Below are 10,793 nucleotides of genomic sequence, written 5' to 3' on the forward strand. Positions count from 1 at the left end.
AAAAGCGTAAACTTAAATTTAATCTCGTGGCTGGCAGTCATTCAGGTAAACCTTCCCACACTGGAAAATGCCCAAAACAGGTTTTTCTATGTGCATACAATAACTTGTACACTATTGTTTGCAACACCTAAAAGTAAGTTCTGAGAGAAGTGCTATAGTGCAAAAGCATCCTTTAAGCACAACGATCTCTAATCTACTTAATGTGAAAATCTCACCATGTCTTTAGTAAAACCAATGTGACAAAATGAATACAAATGCACATTAGAAATCTACGGTATATCGTTACTAACAATACAGCTTAAATAAATGTAATACTGCACAACATAGCATAGTCAAACATGTCACGGTTATAGATGCGCATAGCTGAAATGTTTTCTATTATGTATATTGCTTCAGTCAATCTTTATTAGAACAGGAATTGTATTTTTCTTGGGGTAAATACGAGAATTCCTGTTGTGTGTTGTGCTGCATCAGAACTGTGGATCAATAACAAATTCCAAATTTTTAGCTTTGTCTTGGTCACTGTGTCAAAACAAAAATACAGAACAGTCACTCTCAATTGAGCAAAAACAAGTAAACCTTTACCTAAAAAATCTCTCTTTCTTAATTAAAAACTAGTGAAGGTTAAATATGCTTTTAACTGTGAGAAATAAAGTTCATATTTTGAGAAAAAGAATGCACTGGTTACTTCCAATTAAGTCTGATTATTGATTTAAAAAACAAAACAAAAAAACATATCTTTTCTTTTTCTTACATCTGGTACTAAAACAAAGACGGGTATAAAAACAAACAAATAAAACCCTTCCCCAAAACGTCAATGACAAAGTAGCTTATCTGACACCCGATCCATCACAACTCAGAGGTTATTGCCCATAAAACAACAAATGACCTTGATCTTGAGCATAATTTAGATGATGATTCATTGGGTTATTGTGTGTGCAAGCTTGATTATATTGTGACTAATACTGTCTTTTGAATGAACAATGCACCATGGATGCCTGGCATAAGCTCAATGGTCTTTTGGACAGATGAGCTTTTAAAAAAAAAAAAAAAAAATCAAATCAAATAAATAAATAATAATAAAACATTAATAATAAACTACACTTTGTGCATCTTCAGTAACCAAAATCTAAACTCAACAGCTAGGTACAGCCTTGTAGAAGTTTTACCGGACAGCTTAAATTAAGGAAACTATGACAACAAAAGCTCCATCACTATCTGGGGCTTATTATTATGGTGCACTTTGAAAAACTAACAATTTTCATCTGACCAGACAACAGAAATATAACAATCAATGCATGACAACGAGAGGAGAAAATAAGGCAACTAATCTGATCAACTTGTAAGATTTACTTCATTTTCTTTTCATTTAATTGGAATGCAGGTTGATTCTGTAGCAGTAAAATTTCAAATTTCTTTACTACTAGCTTTTTAATATCAGCAGAAAACAGTAAAAGAGACTTTTATCCTCACCTCAGTGAGTAATATGTAACATTTCCAACATTTAACATTTAGGATGTGTGTTTTCTCACACATAGGTGAGCAGCTTCTTCACTGAACATTGCACACTAATGCAGTCCAGTAATAATAAAGTAACAGAATTTGAGTATAGTAACAAACTAAAATGAACATGAGGCTAGGTGCTTAAAAAATACATTTAAAGACATGATGACATGTCTGGTCTTTCTTATTTGTAGCTATTGAGCTATCATTGCTTATCACCAGTGATTCTTTTTACATCTGTTACAAAAAAAACGAAGCCCCAATCTCATTTAAGCCTCTACGTTTGACAGACATATTACAAATACTTTCAGGCTCCATTTGAATTTCACCACTGTCATTCTGTATAAACTTAATCTGAATTCCTGTGAGGCAGACACGACTCATCTCATTCAAAATCTTTAAGCATTCCCCCGCATTTTATTTTGTTATGTGCAAGTTATTGCAAACATATCATATACTTTTTTTGCGAAAATGTTATTTTCCATTAAAGATATACTAGCAGTAAGGTTAGGGTATTCTGATAAGCTTCACTAATGCCACTTTAATGCTAGTGCAATAAGTGATATGCAGCAGAATAATTGCTTTTCCTTTAGCACTAGGTCAAACACACATCTTTCCATAGAAAGAGGGAACCGAACCCTACATTCTGCCAAATTGTCCATTCTAGTATCAAAAGATGATCAGCCAACCAACCAACAAAAAGCCCTTTAGCGCTACAATACTAACAGTGTCCTCAATGGCCTTCTTCTTCCCACTTTGTAAACCACCTTTAGGTACAAGGCTCTCAGTATAATCATATTCCACTCATCTATAGTTATTACTGTTTTGTTAAGTCATATTATCATATCACTCTTAATAGTGTCTTTGTAACTCAAAACAAGTGATTATCGTCTATATACAGAAATAAAGATGTCTTGGAAGTAATTTTGCCATCTCATTGTGCCTTCAAACCGGAACACCTGACAAAATATTTTAATGTATTAAACCTTATTTTTTTAGTATTGATCAGTGGCATACACTGTCTTCTATACCATAATCGAGAGGCATAAAAATGTAAACACAAGATTCAAACTATATTATTGCTAAAAAAAAAGCATCATTACTGAATTATAATGTAAAGGCCTGAGAAGTTTTTTGTGAAGGAATTAATAAATCAAATAGACTAAGAAGACAGCCAGAAACTGCCAGGATTTTGGTTCTACCTGGCACTGGTTCTTGATGCCCAAACTTAGAAACGGCACAATGCAGCAGGAATACTGCCTGTTATGGCAAGCCTCTGGGACCAACTTGTAGGTCCAGAGCCAGTAGATCAGTATCTGTACTTGCAGAAGCAAACCTGTTTTTTAAACTTGTTCTTTGTCCGCTTTCCACAACTGCTCCTTGACCTCTGTGGGCAGTGTGTTGAACAAGTCCTCTTCCACCACAAGACCAGTTCTCTTCAGCTGTCGGCACTCTCCAAGTTCCACCGGTAGACACTCTAGGCGATTTCCTCTAAGCTCTAGTTGTGTCAATGCAGTCAACTCTCCAAATCGTGATGGTAGAGACTGCAGGCAATTGTTTCCCAAGTTCAAAGTGCGAAGCTTCTTGCACTGGAACAGTTCATTAGGCAGGTTCTCAATCTGTATTTTAAAGAACAAGGAATTTTGCATTGGGAAAAAAAAGGAAAGAAATTATGACTTGTAAGTTCATTTATTGTTTTATCAGCAAATAAACAATACAAATAAAGCATTATGGATAAACTCCAATCTATAATTAGGATAATATTAAAATGGTTGGAAACTATGCTTATTACATCACTTACCCTATTGGCTGTCACTGCCAGGTATTGAAGATTTTGGAGGAAGCCAATATCTGTTGGGATATAGGTTAGGTTGTTATGGCTCAAATCCAAGATGCGCAGCTTGCGGCAATAGAACAGCTGACTGGGGATCTTCTCAATCTTGTTTCTGTTCAGGTACAGCTTCTCCAGGTTGTTCAGGGTGCCAATCTGAATAGGAATGTAGGCAATCTGGTTGTACCAGAGCTTAAGGCAGACCAACCGATGAAGATGCTGGAAGCTGATGATCTCCTCAATGGTTTTCAGGTTGTTATCCTTCAGGTCAATCTCTTGCAAGTTGTGTAAACTGAAGATTGAGTGTGGTATGCGTTCAAGATCACAGCGAATAAGCTCTAGTTCTGTCAGATTTACCATCTTTTTTAGACTATTGAGCACCATGAGCTTGGTTCCTTCATTATTGATGGACAACTTCTGGAGGTGCATGCCCACATCAGTGACCACTTGAGGTAGCTTGGTGAGATTGCTCTTCAGCCGAAGCACTTTGAGTCTCTTGAGCTCACGGAGCCCATCAATGACGATGTAAGGGTTGTTCTCAGCACTGAGATTCCCTGTCAGATGAAGCTCACTGAGATTCTTCAAACTGTAGATCCATAAGGGGATTTCTTTGATGTCGGTGAACTTGATATGGAGAGACTTTAAATTTTCACGCAAAAAAGCCAAAGCTGGAGCTTCTATTTTGGCTGGGGTGTGATAAAGCCACATCTCTCGCAGGTTAACCAGCTGAGCAATGATTGGGGGAATGGTCACATCTGGGATTAGCTCCAGTTTAAGAACCTCCAACTCCATCAGATCGAACACTGTATCTGGAATGCCACTAAGCATGAAAAGGTGCAACTCCAACTTCTCCTGAGAATTCTTAGTTATCCTCTGCCTGAGTTTGTCCAGTGTCCACTCGTTGTTGAGGTTGAGTTGCCTCAGCTTATTTTCGCTTACTTCTGAGAGGAACACGGCAAAGCGTTTTGAGTACAGAGGATCATACTGATCGATCATGTGCAACATGAATGCAAAGTCATTCTTCACATCAGGTATGTCACTGTAGCTGCTCTCTTCCCGGATTGACTCAAAGGAGTACTTCTTTAGGGAGCGCCGAAGCATCCAGCAAAGCGTGTACATGCAGATCAAACCATACACCACCACTAAACTAATGTAGAAACATGCTAAGATTTTAAAAAGTGTAGCGAGTGGGTGAGCACAACGGTACACGCTGTAACCAGTCAGGCTCTCTATATTTACAGAACAGTCAACACTAAATTGAATATCATGCACATAATACCCTGTGTAGCAGATTATCAAAATAAACTTGATGACTTTGATAATAGTCTGGCGTATGTACAGTCTGTACACAATGTCTCCTTCTTCCACGTGTATGCGGAACTTCTTCACTTTTTCAAACAGAGCTTTTGCCTGTTCACCCTCCTTCTTGTCCAAAACTCCTGTTTCCGTTCTATCTACAATGCCCTGCTCAAAGCGTGATTTTGTCCTTTGAAGCATAGGAACACTTGCTTCAACATCCTCACTTATTACAGATTCTTTGTGGTCCATCGAGCCATTCATTTTCATTGGTTTTGGGTCACTTTCTTCAACCACTGTCTCTGATAGTGCCCTTGTTGTCCATGGAGAATCGAAGCATTTTAGCAAGATAGATACAAAGTGTTCTAGTTTGGAGCTAGTCCGTGGAAACTTGAACCAAAAGTTGCTGCAAGCTAGAAAAATAAGGGTGTGGAGTAATACTAGGTAGGGGAAATACTTGGCAAACCAGTGCAATGTATTTTCATAGCAGACAGCGTCAACATAATTGTACTGGTGGCGGTCCAAATCATACTGGATCCCTTTGGGCACTGATGATGTGATGCTTGAATTGAAGTTCCTCTTGCAGGTTTCATTGACCACCCATTTGCAGGGCAAGCAGATCATCTTGTCCTGGGTGACCTGCAGTGTTCCCCCAAAAACAGAAATCATGAGCATGACAATGGAGATATAGTCGGTGAAGACATCCCACCAAGGTTTCAGGATGCGGTATGCTGGCTGTGTGTCCACAAAGTACCGCAGCTCGGTGATGGGGATCATGGTTTATCTGTGGGAACATAGAGAATGTAGACAGTGATGTATTGAATTAAAGACCCCTGTCAAACATCAGAACAATACAGAAATGTCTGTTTACAAATTAAACACTCCTTCCCTGTAATGCTTAAGCAACCTTTGCCTAAACGACGACACAAAACCTAGCAGAGAAATCAATGCTATAATTCTAACTAACAAGGGCACACATCAGAACACTGACCATGGTTAATTTGAAGGCTGTCAGGAGTAATGAATAGCGATTGTGACAAAGACTTTGGTGTTTAACTTTACTTAACTTTATGTTATTGATTTTCCTATTGTTAAGCAGGCTCAATTAATCTTGCTTTGAAAGGACTTTCATACCACACAAGTCATTTCAAATGTTAGGGTTAAATGTCAATCAATAAAATATAAAGTAAATTTATCTGTGTTTTAAATTACTCCTACAAGATTAAGGTGAAGTGTTAATGGGCTGCCTATGTTAAGAAAAAAAAAAACCATACAGGCAAAGAAACAGCTGCCTTCAATATGTATGCAGGGTGTAAACGTGATAAATGACTAAGTTAGGTAGGCAGTAATTTCACACTTGTTAATCGTTAGAGGTTGTATTATTACTGTTCATCAGCAGTAATAACACATAAATTCCACTTCTCTATTCTGATGCTGATAATAACACAAAATCTGAATACCAAAACTAAAACAGGCACAACAACAGCCACCTCAAGGCACTTTACATTGTAAGATAAAGACCCTACAATAATACAGTGATGAGACAACATGAGATTCATCCATCTGTTTAACATGGGGTTTTCGGCCTATACAAGTAATGGAGCCAATTAATGAGGCAGGGTTTTCAATGCATATTAAAAGATTTTGGCACTCAAGTTCAGAAACATTTGAATCTGAGTGTTCAAATTGAGTAGAAAAGCACTATATAAGTACCAGTTCATTTATCATTCAAATGTGTAGACAACCTCAAAAAGTGAATTTTGAACAGTTACCCACAGATTTAAATTGTTCTTATGGTGGGGTGGCCATGAATACATTCACTGAACAAAGCACATACACATGTTAATGTAATAACCATTGCTAAATAATTAAACAGAAACTCGACTTTCATTACTCATTCATTTACATCACAACTGTGGTGATATAGCAGATAGTGGAGTTGCTCATAATCCAGTAGAGCTGGGCAATATAAGATTTTTTCAAATCACGATATGTTTTTTTCATTTCAGGCGATAACGGTATATATCACGATATAAGCCAAATAACTATATTTGTAAGATTTAAATGTCCCGTTGCTCACAAGTAAAATGTGAAATAATCAGCAGCTTGTTTTGATTTAAATATTTATTTCCCATAATAAGTTCAACAGGGTAGATGTACTTAAGGAACATGAGACTTTCAGATAAATAAAGGCAAATATTGCAAACTACACAAAAGGCAGCCACTAAAGCGTTTCAAAATAGAACAAACAAAACAGACTACTAAATTGTCAATTCCACTTAGAAACAAAATATTAATTCTAAAAATAAATCCTAGTTTGTTTTACAGAAGATCAGACAAAATTGACTAACTTTTGTCAATATCAAATAAACTGAGAACTAAAAGGAAATTCTCAATCTCTCCTTGTTGTATAGCTTCGCTTTTCAAACAGTTTTAACAGTTACTTTAGTCTGACAAAAGCCGAATGACGAATTAGCGCTTCCAGTCAGAGATTGAGCATGCACCGGTTTATTGTATTTCCAGACTTGCTTTTGGCACAATTTACAGTGCGCGCTACTCTGTTTTTTGTCAGATTTGAAATAGCCGAAATACCTCCACACTACGGAACTTCTATGGCACTTCCGTTCGACAATCTCTCCAGCATTGGAACCATCATCTGTTTTCTCTTCGGTAACCTTCGGTCACGCTCTCGGTTGATTTTTCTGTAGTTGGCACACTCGGGCGGCACGGTGGCTGGCTGCTTCCCAAACCAATACACATGTGCGGCTTGGCACTTGTGCTGTACGTAACAAGTCACGTGACGTGACGCTGCGGCTGTGATTGGTTTGGCTCTGCGCTACTTAATTTGAATTGGCTGTTCTTTTTAAGAGGACAAGAGAGATGAGGCCTATCGCAATAGTAAACTATTGTTTAGTAAACTAACCTTTTCTATCGAGAAAAGGTTATTTCGCAATACATATCGTTATCGTTCTATAGCCCAGCTCTATAATCCAGCATGTGAGACAATTTCACACTGGATGGAAGATACACGCAGACAGCCTTACTAAGCTGCTGAGGACACAGTCATCAAAATTAAAAATGAATTCATTTTGTTACATATTTACTCACTGAAGAAAGGAATTCCTTACACTGCTCATTATATAACTTTTGCATTATTAACACGGTGGTATGACATAATGTACGCTGTCACATTACCATGAGTTAACAACATAAACCTTATGCTACAGTCCCACAAAATGACACAAACCCATACTCTATCAAGGGCACACTCAAGATGTTTCTTTTAGCATGTAGGTATTAACACAAAGGTGACAGTAAAGATAATTAAACCAGCCCAAGGAGGATCCAAAGAGAAAAATGCTGTAGCCAAAGCAATGCTACTTTGGAGGCTATAGCGTTATAAACCCGACTGCTAATTACTAGTAACTTGTGAGCATATGAAAATGCCAAAACAGGTAATCCAACACTTTTTTTATTAAACCCTTTGAATCATCGTTTAACATCGTTCTGATTTTGTCCCATCTTTGTCCCACACGCCATCAGACTGTTTAACTCCTCTCTGGAGGGGAGAGGGAGGGGAAACAGGAGGACAAAGGAGGGGGGAACAACTAAGCTGTAGTGCCTCTTCACCTCACTGTGCAATACCTTTTGTGCAATACTTTTGTAAATAGTCAACAGTGCAATAGACCTCAATACTTGAAATGTGCAATTCACTTGTATTTTTTATTTTTTATTCCTATTTATTCTATTTATCCCCTTCGTATATTTTATTTATATTGTCTCTGTATTTATTTATTTTTATGTATGTATATATATATATATATATATATATATATATATATATATATATATATGTATATGTGTGTGTGTGTGTGTGTGTGTGTGTGTGTGTGTGTGTGTGTGTGTGTGTGTGTGTGTGTGTGTGTGTATATATATATATATATATAATATTCTGTAACTTCTGTCAGTGCTGTGCTTTTTTGGAAATCAAATTTCCCAGAGGAACCCACCCGAGGGATTAATAAAGTTCTATCTAATCTAATCTAATTTCTTTGCTATTAGTTTTGTATTGGTTGTACTAATACTAATACCAATATTTGGTGATTCAAAAAAATCTGATCCGATTCCAATATGCTGTCTGATACAATTTGTCCTTCAGAAAGAAGAAACATGAATAGATTAGTCAAACTCCAATAAAAAGTAATATCTCCTCAAAAATTTTAGATCACACAAAGTGAAGTCAGCTGATTAACACAAAATCAATTCATCATCCAAATATAACTGACAAACTTATGAAACACAAGTAATGACATACCAGACATGATTACTCAGACATGTATGTCTGAGTAAATACATGTATGTATGTATGTATGTATCTATGTATCTATGTATGTATTTGCAATTAGAACAAAAATGCATTGCAGGAAATTTTTGTCCCAATACTAGGATATATCACCTTCCTTATGATGAATGTTTAAGAAAAGTGAAGAACAGACACAAACATACAGAGACTCTTTCCTTTAGTAGGTAGGTAATGCATTATCTGGGGGATATTGCTGGACCAGCCAAAGTCATGCACTGCCTTAAAAAATCCAAAATAAAAAAAAGGCACATAATACATAGCTTATATAAAATGATAGGTTAACAATGTCCTATTAGGTATGAAAATGTGTTTTACTTACAGATTCTAATTGTAAAGCACAAGTCCTCCATACATAAACAGCCAAGAGCAATCCACAACTAATCTCCCTTTCCTCTGCTGTACATCAGAGCCAGATAAAGCCCTCTAAATTGCCACACCCAGCATGAAAGCTCGAGAAGTCACTCTTCTTAAGAAGATGTTCCGTTTTGGCTTGTTTAACCCAAACAACGTGACCGCCAGAGGAGCCACCTTGCTCCCCTGCTCTCTATTCTTAGTGGTTTCCGTTAATAATACCCAGAGTATTGTCTGTGGGGGCCTTGAGAAGTACCTCCCTCGACCTTCAGGAAGAGATCCTGTTTACCTTATAGAAGCTGCTGTCTCCAACAAGTGTCTCTCTGGAATACTCTACCGTCAGCTTTTGCAACCTCCCATAAACACAAACACACACACACACACACACACACACACACACACACACACACACACACACACACACACAAGAATCAAGACCTGGCATTCATCACAGAGCTTGTACTTTGGTAGGAAACTGTAATGACAAACAGTCGAGACGCCTAGTCTGATTCTTGGCCAAATAAGCATATTTAGACTGGCCAGTGTTCAGAGAATTTTTTTTTCGTCACACAGCTAGCAGCTGTTGTATTGCGACCGCCTGTATGGATGGATGATGAAGCAGCAAAAAGTACTCTTAGTCAATAAACTCACAAGTTTGGAGGTGTTATCTGTGCTCCAGTGCCTGATGATGTCCCTGGCGGACTAGCCACTCACTGAGTATCCAGAACTCTTCATGAAGCATTGCCTGTTTTATCAGAACGCAGTTGAATCTGAAAGAGAAAAAAACAACAACCCACTTGGTATGAAAATGCAGTCTTCTAGACTTTCTGAAAAAGGCAATTAAAGTTACGCAAGCGTGCATTAAGTGATGTTTTAAGCTGATGCTTCTTAAACGAGTGATTATTTATTATAATAATAATAAAAATAAGCTAGTTTGAATTTGTTTTTGTCACCGCTCATAACCACAACATGGGATGCCTTTGTCATCTAGCTAGCTGAGCAAGCTACTCAACATAAAGTTAAACCCGGGTGCTTTTTTTCTTTACATGTGCCCTTAAATAACATGAAAGGCTGTTTTTAAGGGCGTGAACTAGAATCTGACAACAACCAGCTTATTTGTCAATACCGACCACGAATAAAGGCATTTTGTTGTTAAGACATGTTCGCAAACTAAGCTATACTGTTCAGCTAGTGAGCTAAGCTAGCTACATGCAGACCAGGGGTTCTTGTTATCGTTACATCCTCGGCAAAAGCCGCACCTAAAACGACACTAGTACACTACTTACAAACACTGAAAATTTTGTGAGGTGCTCAGCTTACTTCAATTGGTGTGCTGTGTCCAAAACTAAGGATACTTTATCAATAGTTCCTTACAAATTGCGTTTGCTGTTGCCAGCTAGCTGTTGGTTTTCCATCGAGAACTCGAAACCCACCGAGCGGCGGCAGTGT

General features: G+C 37.6%; 1 protein-coding gene across 2 annotated transcripts; it reads right to left on the minus strand.

The window, feature by feature from the left end:
- Positions 1 to 1,018: 1,018 nt before the first annotated feature.
- On the minus strand, positions 1,019 to 10,791 carry lrrc8ab (leucine rich repeat containing 8 VRAC subunit Ab). Of its 2 annotated transcripts, none has more exons than XM_080892929.1 (4): positions 10,665 to 10,791; positions 9,996 to 10,114; positions 3,305 to 5,414; positions 1,019 to 3,122 (listed from the first exon to the last, which is right to left on the minus strand). In XM_080892929.1, the coding sequence occupies exons 3-4, from the start codon at positions 5,405 to 5,407 to the stop codon at positions 2,847 to 2,849; spliced, it is 2,379 nt and encodes a 792-aa protein (XP_080749055.1). In that variant the 5' UTR covers positions 5,408 to 5,414; positions 9,996 to 10,114; positions 10,665 to 10,791; the 3' UTR covers positions 1,019 to 2,846. The 2 variants fall into 2 exon arrangements, with proteins under 2 accessions (XP_080749055.1, XP_080749056.1); XM_080892930.1 differs by having other exon boundaries at positions 10,719 to 10,765.
- Between the last annotated feature and the right edge of the window lie 2 nt (positions 10,792 to 10,793).

The sequence above is a fragment of the Rhamphochromis sp. 'chilingali' genome, assembly GCF_963969265.1.
Source record: "Rhamphochromis sp. 'chilingali' genome assembly, chromosome: 10".
NCBI classification, from domain to species: Eukaryota; Metazoa; Chordata; class Actinopteri; order Cichliformes; family Cichlidae; genus Rhamphochromis; species Rhamphochromis sp. 'chilingali'.

Bases quoted from the DNA above. Each gene is read 5' to 3' on its own strand.
- lrrc8ab (XM_080892929.1), bottom strand. From the start codon at position 5,407: ATGATCCCCATCACCGAGCTGCGGTACTTTGTGGACACACAGCCAGCA. The intron at 3,123-3,304 runs GTAAGTGATGTA...TTTAAAATACAG, and splicing joins TGGCAGTGACAGCCAATAGG to ATTGAGAACCTGCCTAATGA.